Source organism: Callospermophilus lateralis, chromosome 8 (genome assembly GCF_048772815.1).
Source record: "Callospermophilus lateralis isolate mCalLat2 chromosome 8, mCalLat2.hap1, whole genome shotgun sequence".
NCBI classification, from domain to species: domain Eukaryota; kingdom Metazoa; phylum Chordata; class Mammalia; order Rodentia; family Sciuridae; genus Callospermophilus; species Callospermophilus lateralis.
In genome coordinates this window covers 14,965,189-14,978,769 of record NC_135312.1, presented here as the reverse complement: position 1 = coordinate 14,978,769, position 13,581 = coordinate 14,965,189, and the positions used below count along the sequence as shown (strand labels likewise).

At 34.4% G+C, this 13,581-nt stretch overlaps 1 protein-coding gene across 4 annotated transcripts in view; it reads right to left on the bottom strand.

The window, feature by feature from the left end:
• Slit2 (slit guidance ligand 2) overlaps positions 1 to 13,581 on the bottom strand; it is a 333,688-nt gene that overhangs the window by 76,492 nt on the left and 243,615 nt on the right. For all 4 annotated transcript variants that reach the window (XM_076864131.2, XM_076864130.2, XM_076864129.2 and 1 more), the window contains 2 exons: positions 13,166 to 13,237; positions 3,762 to 3,833 (listed from right to left, as the gene is read on the bottom strand). In XM_076864131.2, coding sequence (XP_076720246.2) covers positions 3,762 to 3,833; positions 13,166 to 13,237 — 144 coding nt within the window. The remainder of the gene's footprint in view (positions 1 to 3,761; positions 3,834 to 13,165; positions 13,238 to 13,581) is intronic.

Genomic DNA, 13,581 nt, shown 5'->3' with positions numbered 1-13,581 from the left:
TTGCAGAATTAAAGTGTAGCATCTCACTAACTCACCTGCAAGAGATTGTCCTTGAGAAAACCCAGTCATTACTTTTAACCTCAAAACTAACATTTTAACTTTAATAAAAGTTTAGATATCACAGGCTAGAGATGTGTAGTCTAGTAGAGACAGCAAAATTCACATATGCATGAATACTTATGCATGCATTCAACAAAACTTATTAAGGAAAACTAAGGATGATGTAGAAAGAGAACAACAGATACAGAAAGGTGTCAAGGACACCATAAATATATGCTAAAACATTATTAACCCTGAGCTGCTCTATGAAATAGTTCAGTCTGATTTCAGAATAGCAGCTAATATAGTGGTCATTTTCAAACAGCTTAGATCATGTCTCTCTTCTCTTGGAACCATGAAACATCTTCCTGTTGGTTCAGAGTAAAATTCTAAGTCCTCACTAAACCTTCAAATGTCACTAGCATCTGCAGCCCACTATTGGGTATTGTGCAACTTCCCAATTCTCTCCTCTGGGATGTTCCAGTCCAGTTACACTGGTTTCTTTTCGGGTTTTTTTTTTTTTTTTTTTTTTTTTGCAAGCACACTAGACTCTCTGATGTTTGGATTGTTCTTCCCCTATATCCTTCTCCCCCTAGAGTCTCCTCAAATCTGCCTTCTTCCAACCTATCCCAATCACTCTCTTTCATATATACTGTCTATCTTTCCCCTTTCCAACCCTTTCATCTCTATTCCCTTTATTCAATCTACATTTTCCATTTCTCTAAGTATGTATTTCCTTCTGTTATATGTAATTTATTTATGTATAAAGTTATTTCTGGGTGTCATTTGCAAGACGCTTTCTCCTGGGATATGGATCTTTTCTATTTATTCCTTGACATGCCAAATAAATATTAGGTGCTCAATAAATATTGGTTGCATGAACACTTTACCCTTCACGAGAGTGACATGTTACATTATAGCATCTAAGGCTCTAGTCCTGCATTGTTAATATTCATTTAGTAAAACAATCTACATACTCCTTTCTCCCACATATAGTATCAATGTTCTGTGGAACTGTGATATACAGATCATACTTCAGCAGGCATTATTCTTACAGGTTGTAGGTGACTGGGTCTCACTTTTAGGAATACAACTGTAACCTTTTCCAGAACATAACTTCCACTGAACTAAAGTATTCCTCCCTCAGGTTTCCTTCCTAGGAACACTACTCAGTGCTGATAGAATCATTACCTGTTTTGTTTTGACCCACTTACTTACCAAAAGAAAGTCTGGCTCTCTTTGAGCAGCAGACTTTTTAATATTATGTTTCTGTTATTATATTTTTAATGCTTTTATAAAATTTCAAACAAATATTTAAGAAACATATAGTGTAAGGTTTAGGTATGTCTCCTTATCTAACATACTGAAAATGTTTTTTTCTTTGGCAACAACAACAACAAAATGTTTTCTTAAGTTAATTTAGGGTATTTACACTTTACTTGGTTGCTTTATTAGGTACTCCATGAACATATAAGTTTATGACTCACAGTGATCCTGTTTGCTCTTTGATCCCCCATCAGTAGCTGGTTTTGGACTTCCCTGAGATACATTTAGTACTTTGCTAACAACCCTGGAGGGAAGGTTTGAGGTAGGTTTTGATGAACTCCATAACTCTCCACTCCAGTCCATAATATATTGGTGAAAATATTCCTCAATTCACAAGCTAACTGAATTACAGAGTTAAAAACTTTAAAGACAAGAAAATAGTGGGGACCATGGAGAAGCTGAAAGAAGATGTTCTTATGGGCAATTTGTACTCATTTTTAAATCAATATGGCCCAAGGAATAGGAAAATAATATTGAATAACAATTTTCTTTCATTTACCTGCCTCTTCTCCCTAAAATCTCATCTGTTGAAAGCTAAAACACTCAACTTCACCAAGTTCTCAGTTACTTGCAAAGAGACAATCATGCCATCTTTTTTTGATACTGTCCGACTTAAGAGAATATGTTTTAATCTAGAGATGCCACATTGTAAAGGTGACTTTACAAGTCAGGTTCTATAGAAACACCCATGTTTTATTAACATATTTGTTACATTATCTACCAGTAAGTGTGTTTGGAAAGAAAAAGAAGGTAGCACTTTAAGAGTGGGAGGCATATAGGGCAATGATAATAAAAGCAGTTGAAAGCAGTAACAGTAAACACTCCAAAAAAAACGCAGAATAACAGAGAGGTAACTAGTAGATGATATTTGGCTTCAACATCATATTATACAAGTGTGTAAAATATTTATAGTTGGAATATAATTATTCTATAAAATCTGAAACAATACTTGATAAATTTACTGCAAAAAAATTAATGTTTCAAAAAGAAAATAAAAACCCAAACAAAGTCGTCAGGTCACAAGATCAGTATTTATCATTACTCACTGATTTACTGTAAGAGAAAGAAGGTGAGAAGGTGAGAATTGGGGGTGAAGAAACTTAACTATTAAACATAGTTAGTAAACATAGTTTATTAATTAAACTAAAAAGTTAAGATTAAATATGGTCTAAGTGACATTGGCTCTCTGTGTGTGAGAGAGAGATAGAGACACACACACACTCACAGAGAGAGAGAGAAAGAGAGAGAGAGAGAGAGAGAGAGAGAGAGAGAGAGAGAGAGAGAGAGACTGTTGTGATATACAACTCTGCAGAATGATGAGAAAAGTCTAAGGCATATAATTATGTACATATGCTTATCAAATTAGGAATAAGATCTACATTTAGCAAGACTATACAATTAGAAATAATGTTTACTAAATTAATGCCAACAAATGACACTCACCAGAGAGAAAATAAATTCTAAACTTAAGAGTTTTAAGGGAGACTGACTATGAACCAGGTGAGAAAAAAATTTACATCTTCTTATATTTGTATGAAAAATCTCCAGGTAAGAGTCTACTGCAAGTGAGTTACTCTATAATGTTTCCAACAGAATTTGATGACCCAACACTCTTTTCATAATTTTTTTCTTATTTTACTTTTCATATGGTCAGACAGTACATGGGGTCAAATCTGGTTCTTATAAATACATATAGTGAATTCTTTAATTTTGACAAATGGATAGCAGTTATCAAGTACAAAATGTGGTATTTGGGCTGGGGATGTGGCTCAAGCGGTAGTTTGCTCACCTGGCATACACAGGGCACTGGGTTCGATCCTCAGCACCACATAAAAATAAAATAAAGATGTTGTGTCCACAGAAAACTAAAAAAATAAATATTAAAAAATTCTCTCTCTTAAAAAAAAGAAATGTGGTATTTAAGAATACTATTGAGGATTTTCACACAATTCAGTATAGATTAGTTTGAAGACTACTGCTATGTTATGACTCACTGCAAAACATCCTGGTATTTGGAGAAGTTATTTTAGCCCTCTTGCTCCTGTAGATTCTTTGGACAAAGGTTGACAAGACTATTAATATATCTCCTTTTTTCTACTACTGGTTATATCAAAATAGATGTTTCACAAGCAGAGGGTTTATATAAACATTACATAAGAGAAGTGCCAGGATGCATACATTTATGACCTTGTAGAGAGAAATGTTTGGGGACCATTTCAAAGAGCTGTGTTTTCCAGTAAACAACCATCATCAGTGTTAGAGGTACGAGATTGTTTTCTATGTCATTAAGCTATAGCATTGTGGGTCAAATCTTTCTGAAGTCTCCGTGAAAATAGAGGGTAAACTATCAAATTGTAATATTTGGTTCATTAGATCTAAAACAATCAAATACTTACAGTAGCTGTAAGGAAAATAGTCCTTCAAATAAACTTTTGGGGAGTTCTGTGATTTTATTTCCATAGAGAACACTGAAAAAAAATGGTTTAGATGAAAAAATCAGACACTAAATAAACATCACAAGTACCTCTAAAGCATACTAATTCGAGTATAAGGGAGGATAGCAGGCACTCAATATGTCAAAAAGTTACAGTTGAATAAAATAGTGATTTGAAATATTTTTTTACCAGATTACAGAGCATAGGTATGACTACTGTACAAAATTTGGAAAACATAAACAAAGATTAACCCAAATTAATAAAATTCATAATTTAATTGCCCTTCTACAGAAATATTTGCCATTAAATTGTCATGTGTTTCTACATGACACACACATACATGATTCAATGTAATAAGATATGGTATGTAAAATAAAGATAAAAAGTATATGAAATAAAGAAAAACACTGCATGTAAAATCCATTGCCCATTAATGGGATGTTTGAGACTCATGATATTGGTAAAGAGTAAGAAGAAACCCATAAAAAAGAAGGGCTTTTATTTTTAAGCATATAAATTGCATGGTAGAGAAATGAAAGATTTGTGGAGAAAGTAACCATGAATATAGATTTAGGAAAATTTTTGAAATATTTATTCCCCAAAGAAATATGATCCAGAATGCATTGTTAAGGTACCTGCTTCTGATCAGACACTAAGTGTAGCCATTAAGGGAGAGAACATGACAACCACCTCCATATCCCTGGTCCCCTAACAAGGCTTCAGCACACAGAGGGGTTCTTACACTGCACTGACCAGTGAAATGGTGACAAATTATCCGAGAAACAAATCAAGGAGTAAAGTAACAAAACAAAACAAACAAACAAACAAAAAAAAGTGAAATGAGAGGATTTCAAGAACAAATTAATGGAATGTAAACTGTTGGTGCATCATGCCTACGATTTGACAACAGGTCTGCAGTAATGCCTATCTATTTTGTCTCCACCCCAAGTTGGGGTGTCAGAAGTATGTGTACAAGAAGAATGAAATTATATTTTGAGGAGACATTTTGGCTATACACATCAAGACCCATAAGGACACTTACATAAATTTTAATTTAGTAGTTCAAGTCAAAGGAGTTCAATGTAAGCAAGTAAACAGAGATAACACAATATATACAAAAATGTTAGTCATTCATAATTTGTAACATTGAAAAATTAAACACAGATAAAATGTCTCAAATTTTCAAATAGGGATCTGTGAAATACACAGTTTACTATGATTTAAAAAAAATCAAATTTAAAGGACATTTAGGGATATTAAAGTGTTTATGATATTTTAGGTAAAATTACGAAAACAAAGTAATAGCCAGGCACTGTGGTGCACAGCTGTAATCCTAGCTACTCACGAGGCTGAGGCAGGAGGATTGGAAGTATGAGACTAGCCTTGCCAACATAATGGGATCCTGCTTAAAAATCACAGAGTTCAGTAGGCACTAGGTACTTCTCTGTGAGGCAGCTCAGTGATAGTCCATCGTATATTAAAAAAAGATAAAAGCCAATAACAACAAAATATTATGATACAGTGTTATATTAATTTTTCTCAATGAATATGCATACATACAGAGGGAAAACGTTCTTTACCATCTAGAGGTGATGTGAATTTGAATCTATATGACTTTTCTGTATTTTTATACCCTCTACAATAAACATACATTAGTTTAAAAAATCAGAAAGATGGTCTTTTGGAAAAGATAAATGATGTCATAATATATGAAGAAAAAAAAGTGAAATCAAATTCTAAATAATTAATATGTCTGGCAGCAGTACATGATTTCTGTCTGAAGGAAGAAAATAACAATATAAGAGGTATGTCTAGAAAGAGGAAAATTCTGTTCCCCTTTTAAGATGTCAAAGAGGTGGGATATATTACCAAATATGAAGAAAAATCAAGGGAATGAATAAAGCTGGGTGCCAGGCAGTATAAAGAGACAGTCCATTTGTGATTCCAGGGTTACAGCTACGTAGTGCAACATAAAATTTCATTTGTATAGAATGTAGATTTTTTTAGGAAGATAAAAGAAATAGAGAAAAAAGCAATTTAAAAAAAATATAAGAACAAAAGGGACACTTCTATGTTGTTAGGGAAAAATTGGAAAGGAATTTAAGAAAAGGTAAAGAAAAGCATAAACAAATGTATATCTTGAGGTCAAAAATAGGATCAGACGGGGGGGCGTAGGGGACACAAATAAGCAGATGACACCAATTCAGGACATTCAATTCAATGTTATTTCATTAATCCACAACCTACACCGTGCTCTTTCATGTGCCAGTAGCTTTGCTAGATTTTAAATGTGATATTCAACTAAATTGAATCCAGCTATGATTTTTGTATGTCCATCATTTGCCCACACATGAGGCACTGATATGATTGAGATGAATAGGTGTGACTTCTAAAAGCATCCCCAAAGAGTAGTTTTAAATACTGAGTTTCACATATTGAATCTGTAGAGATTTAAAAGAAAACAAAGATGCATATAAATTGTGGGAAACCTCATAAAAGTCGAGGGATGAATGCTTTAGTCCTTTGTTACTTGGTTCTTTTTCTTCTATCGTGGGCTGACAGAGACTGAGAGGAGGACTGATAGGAGAGGTCTCATAATTATACCATGAAATTTGTTCTCCAACAAATATCTGTTTTCTTAAAGACCATGCCAAACCTAAAAAAACACCCATTGTTAATGAGACAAAATAAGTACATGGTGAAAAGAGAAGGAAAATACGTAAGGATGTAGGAAATCTAATGTATGGATGTCGTGGTATATGACCTATCAACCAGAAAAAATATTATAATAAAAATATGAAGGAAATGAGATTTCTTTACAAAAAAAGGTATAGGAATAGTAGGTAAGGGTTTCCCCCCCAACAGTAATGGAATCAAAATGACACCAAGGAAAATGAATCAAAAATATAAAAATCCAATGACCAGAACAGTGAAAATGGATGATAGTCTTCTTCAAGACCAGTGAGAAATTGTGCCACGATTTAAAGAGGGAAAGAAAATTTAGAAATAAATTAAAAGATAGAAATTTATCTCAGTTGAAAAAAAAATAAGTGAGGGGATTTGGATAATAACATCCAAATGCAAAGAATAACACCTGGGTAGCTTCTCTAGTTTCCTTATGCATGGCCTACATTAAGTTACTACATGTAAGGCACAACTATGCAGATAGAGATTTTCTTCAATGGTCCTTTGGAACAATTGGGAAATCTTAGGGCTGCTTTTGTAGCTGCTATTAGAAGGAAAATTTAGAAAGCTAGGCCCAGGTTAAAAACATTAAGTGTTGCAGGAGACAGCAACTGATCCTGTCCAATCTGTATTTTCCTGCCTTGTTGAAAACTGGCAGAAGACAGAACTATTGAAGACAAAAAAAAAAAAAAAAATGTCCAACATAGAAATCCATAAACTGCCTTTCCTGAAAAAATATTTATGGTCCAATTTGAGATTCCTCTGAAGCATAGGAACAGAGCCAACCTATGATCCCACTCTTGGTATTAATCCTAAACAACAAAATCAGCATACTATAGTGATACTTGCATACCAATGTTCATAACAGCAAAATTCACAATAGCTAAGTTATGGACCCCAAATCGGTGCTCATCAATAGACCATGATAAAGAAAATATGGATAAAGAAAATGTGGCATATATACCCAATGATGTTTTATTCAGCCATAAAGAAGAATGAAATTATGTCATTTGCTGGTAAATGGATGGAACTGGAGAACATCATGCTAAGTTAAAAAGAAAAAAAAAATACCAGACTCAGATAGTCAAAGATTTTCTCTCCTATGTGGAAGCTAGAGAAAAAACAAGAAAGGGAGTTAAAAAAAAATAGGATCTCTGGAAAATTCAAGGGAGACCAGTAGAGCAGAGAAAGGGCGATGAGGAGAGAACAAGGGGAAGTGTTGGAAAACAAAAAAATCTATCATATTATGCTATGTCCATGTATCCTGATTATATGCATATATATTTATAATGCACTAAAAATAATAGTAATAACAACAATAATAGAAGGTAGATCCAGTATAGTAGAGCAAATAGATCAAGGAGAGGAAGGAGGAAATGGAAAGGGAAGGTACTGGGAGATGAGATTCGTCAAATTATATTACCTGCCTGTTTGGATATTGGCATGATAAAACCCAGTATCATGTATAATTGTGGTGCACCAATAAAAAAAGAGTGCTATACTTATAAATTAAAAACAATGATATATGTGTTTGAAAAACATAATATTATGCAACTTTAAAAGAGTACAGTAAAGACAAGGCAGAAGATAAAATTAAGATACTACATTTTCGTTTTCATAGACTCTCAAGTAAGGAAATGCAACGTGCTGGTCAGAACCCTTAACATCAAAAGACTGTAGGAAATGTAAATATAGCAATCAAACATCTTGCACATGGACCCCTAAAGAATTTGGGAGACAAAAGTGAACAATGATAGCTGGCAAGGGGTTAAACAAATGTGAAAAGAGGAAATATTATTAAGGCAATAAAGTTTAGGAGTAAACTCTGAAAGAAAACAGAAATAAGAAAATAGAAATAAGAATTCTCCACTGGTTAGTCTCCTTCTTGACATTTAATGGTTGTCTTTGAAGCACAGATACTTGAAGGACCAGGAACCATTACAGCCATTTGACTTTGTTCTGTCCTTCCCCAGAGCTGGGGGTAGTATTGCTTACTAGGTACACAGCTCTCTTTGGAAAATCTGACTGATTGAGTTTTATAATTAAATTTTTTTATTTAAGAACCTGCCAGCCGACCCTGAGAGCAGTACACGACTATACTTTGTATTTTCTGCCAACAACTATTCCTCTCGTCTTGGGCTTCCTCTAACCAAACCTCCAAAAGTCATAAAAGGAACACAAGTGAATCTGAGAAGTTTTCCATTTTCTTTTTGCCAAGAAAACTGTAGCTTTCCGGGCAGAACAACATCCTGAACATACATGTGCCCAGATGAGCCTGTCTTCTCTCCCATTGCTATCAGAGAGAGGAAAGTGTTCCACCAACTTGAGGTGTTCTTCTGGGACTTGCACAATGTGTCATGGTATTGAAACTGGTCCCCCCTTACTCTTGAAGTTCCCAACTGGTTGGCAGTAATTTACATCAGTGAGACCACTTCTCTAAGCACATACTCAACAATAGGAAGCAAGCCAGCCTCCACTTGGAAACTAGACTTTGATAGAAAGGTTATTTTACTTGCTGGACTTCTAAAAGCTTTTACCAGCTTGAAGGAACAGCATCTTTATGAATTTATTTTAGATCATCTTTAATTTGCATGGTTATCTCCCTGAAAGTCCACTTGACATTAACAAGCCCCAATTCTTTCTTTCTTTTTTTTTTTGACATTTTAATTTTTTATTTTATAAATTCTCCCTGTGACATCATTTAGAAAAATGGCATGTGGAAATGTGGAAATTGTACATTGATAAGAACATAAATAAGTTTAAGCATTAGAAAAATGTTAATTTTTCCCCAGGTGGTTGAATCTTGAAATAAATTTATTTTATTCTTGGGAAATCCATATTGCTATTTTTTTCAGGCTCTAATTTGAAGGTTTCAAGTTCTATTTTTCCTTCTTCCAAAACCTGTGAAGGGAGGTAGCACCATAAACTGACTTTCAAACTCTACATTGCTTTAGTTATAGGAAAATCTTGAAATAATTTATCTGTCAGTAGGGTAAAATTCTTTTTTTTTTAATTTTATTTTTTTCATCTTTCATACATTTGATTCAAGTGAGTTATGCACTTCCATTTTTACCCCAAATACAAATTGCAGAATCACATCAGTTACACATTCACAATGTTTACATAATGCCATATTAGTGACTGTTGTATTCTGCTGCCTTTCCTATCCCCTACTCTCCCCCCTCCCCTCCCCTCCCATCTTCCCTCTCTACCTCATCTGTTCTTGTTCAGTTCTCTCCCTTCCCCCCTTCCCCTCACAACCTCATATATGTGATTTCGTATAACGATGAGGGTTTCCTTCTGTTTCCATGCAATTTCCCTTCTCTCTTCCTTTCCCTCCCATCACTCATCTCAGTTTAATGTTAATCTTTTCCTCATGCTCTTTCCCCTGCTCAGTTCTTAGTTGCTCTCCTTAAATCAAAGAAGACATTTGGCATTTGTTTTTTAAGGATTGGCTAGCTTCACTTAGCATAATCTGCGCTAATGCCATCCATTTCCCTGCAAATTCCATGATTTTGTCATTTTTTAGTGCTGCATAATACTCCATTGTGTATAGATGCCACATTTTTTTTTATCCATTCTTCTATTGAAGGGCATCTAGGTTGGTTCCACAGTCTAACTATTGTGAATTGTGCTGCTATGATCATTGATGTGGCAGTATCCCTATAGTATGCTCTTTTAAGGTCCTCAGGAAATAGTCCGAGGAGGGCAATAGCTTGGTCAAATGGTGGTTCCATTCCCAGCTTTCCCAGGAATCTCCATACTGCTTTCCATATTGGCCGCACCAATTTGCAGTCCCACCAGCAATGTACAAGTGAACCCTTTTCCCCACATCCTCGCCAGCACTTATTGTTGTTTGACTTCCTAATGGCTGCCAATCTTACTGGAGTGAGATGGTATCTTAGGGTGGTTTTGTTTTGCATTTCTCTGACTGCTAGAGATGGTGAGCATTTTTTCATGTACTTATTGATTGATTCTATGTCCTCTTCTGAGAAGTGTCTGTTCAGGTCCTTGGCCCATTTGTTGATTGGGTTATTTGTTATCTTATTGTTTAATTTTTTGAGTTCTTTGTATATTCTGGAAATTAGGGCTCTATCTGAAATGTGAGGAGTAAAGATTTGTTTCCAGGATGTAGGCTCCCTATTTACTTCTCTTATTGTTTCTCTTGCTGAGAAAAAACTTTTTAGTTTAAGTAAGTCCCATTTGTTTATTCTTGTTATTAATTCTTGGGCTATGGGCGTCCTATTAAGGAATTTGGAGCCCGACCCCACAATATGTAGATTGGAGCCAACTTTTTCTTCTATCAGGTGCAGGGTCTCTGATTTGATATCAAGCTCTTTGATCCATTTTGAGTTAACTTTTGTGCATGGCGAGAGAAGGGGATTCAGTTTCATTTTGTTGCATATGGATTTCCAATTTTCCCAGCACCATTTGTTGAAGATGCTATCCTTCCTCCATTGCATGTTTTTAGCCCCTTTATCAAATATAAGAAAGTTGTAATTTTGTGGATTGGTTTCTGTGTCCTCTATTCTGTACCATTAATCCACCTGCCTGTTTTGGTACCAGTACCATGCTGTTTTTGTTACTATTGCTTTGTAGTACAGTTTGAACTCTGGTATCCCTATACCTCCAGATTCACACTTCCTGCTTAGAATTGCTTTTGCTATTCTGGGTCTTTTGTTATTCCATATGAATTTCATGATTGCTTTATCTATTTCTACAAGAAATGCCATTGGGATTTTGATTGGCATTGCATTAAACCTGTAGAGAACTTTGGGTAATATCGCCATTTTGATGATGTTAGTTCTGCCTATCCATGAACAGGGTACATTTTTCCATCTTCTAAGATCTTCTTCTATCTCTCTCTTTAGGGTTCTGTAGTTTTCATTGTATAAATCTTTCACCTCTTTTGTTAGGTTGATTCCCAAGTATTTTATTTTTTTTGAGGATATTGTGAATGGAGTGGTTTTCCTCATTTCCATTTCAGAAGTTTTGTTGCTGATATACAGGAATGCCTTTGATTTATGCGTGTTGATTTTATATCCTGCCACTTTGCTGAATTCATTTATTAACTCTAGCAGTTTCTTTGTAGACCCTTTTGGGTCTGTTAAGTATATTATCATGTCATCTGCAAATAGCGATAATTTAAGTTCTTCTTTTCCTATTTTTATGCCTTTAATTTCTTTTGTCTGTCTAATTGTTCTGGCTAGTATTTCAAGAACTAAATTGAATAGAAGTGGTGAGAGAGGGCATCCCTGTCTAGTTCCAGATTTTAGAGGGAATGCCTTCAGTTTTTCTCCATTTAGAATGATGCTAGCCTGAGGCTCAGCATATATAGCTTTTACAATGTTGAGGTAAGTTCCTGTTATCCCTAGTTTTTCTAGTGTTTTGAACATAAAGGGATGCTGTACTTTGTCAAATGCTTTTTCTGCATCTATCAAGATGATCATATGGTTCTTATCTTTAAGTCTATTGATGTGGTGAATAACATTTATTGATTTCCGTATATTGAACCAGAAACAAAAAAAAACATTGAAAAAAATTGATAAAACTAAAAGTTGGTTCTTTGAAAAAATAAATAAGATCGACAGACCCTTAGCCATGCTAACGAAGAGAAGAAGAGAGAGAACTCAAATTACTAACATACGGGATGAAAAAGGCAATATCACAACAGACACTACAGAAATACAGAAGATAATTAAAAAGTATTTTGAAACCCTATATTCCAATAAAATAGAAGATAGTGAAGATATCGATAAATTTCTTAAGTCATATGATCTGCCCAGATTGAGTCAGGAAGACACACACAATTTAAACAGACCAATAACAAAGGAAGAAATAGAAGAGGCCATCAAAAGACTACCAACCAAGAAAAGCCCTGGACCGGATGGGTATACAGCAGAGTTTTACAAAACCTTCAAAGAAGAATTAATACCAATACTTTTCAACCTATTTCAAGAAATAGAAAAAGAAGGAGCTCTTCCAAATTCATTCTATGAGGCCAACATCACCCTGATCCCAAAACCAGACAAAGACACTTCAAAGAAAGAAAACTACAGACCAATATCTCTAATGAACTTAGATGCAAAAATCCTCAATAAAATCCTGGCGAATCGAATACAAAAGCATATCAAAAAAATTGTGCACCATGATCAAGTAGGATTCATCCCCAATTCTTTCTTATCTTTGTTCTTTCAGAGATTAAAATTCCTTCTTTCGGGGAGACCTGAAGGTGATACAGCAGGAGAGGAGGGCAGCTCTCTCTGGTCATCTCCCTACCCGTTTCTCAGCAAGGCTATGGAGCATCATCTAAAGGAGCACTACCCTAGCAACAGAGCCTAAATGTTCAGAGACCACAAATACAGTAGTTCCTTCAAAATAAATATTTTCCCCTTTATTTTTGAGAGAATAAGGTTGTCCAAAAAAGGAGCATTTTACTCTTGTTTTGTTAGCAAATTATCAAACTATAAGCTATCCCCAAAATGGGCTAATTTTAATGACAGGAGGTAGTTCTCAATGAAAATGATGAAATATTAATAATAATAGTATTAGTAATTAATAATTAATCACAAAAATTTAAGACAGTATTTTTCTCTTATGCCTAAATTTTTAAAATGCAACCATTTTTTTTTTTTTTTTTTGTAGGTTCTGCTTCTCTCAACAAAGCCATCTATACTTACAGTGAATTCAGAGAACGCAGTCCTTGGAAAGCATCAGGTGCAAGTTCAGAGATCTGATTATTGCTCAGGTCACTAAGATCAGAAATGAGGTTAGGTTAAATTAAACAGATGTCAGTGAGGTTTACTGAAGGAGAAGGCTATTTATGTTTTTTGTATGTTAGTTTGCGCCTATCATTGCATGTAAAAAGTTTGCAATATTAAACGACAAGAATTCTGAATTCAAAGACAATAATAACCTTTTCTAGCCAACCATCTGCTATTTGCTTAAATTGTCATTATGAATTCCAAGTCTTATTTTGATAATAAAGCATCTAAGAATTTGCATACTATCAGAATACATTCACACTTGTGTAAATCAATATGCTAGATGACCTAGAATTTTAAAATTACATGGTCTACTTATTTGAGTTCAAAAT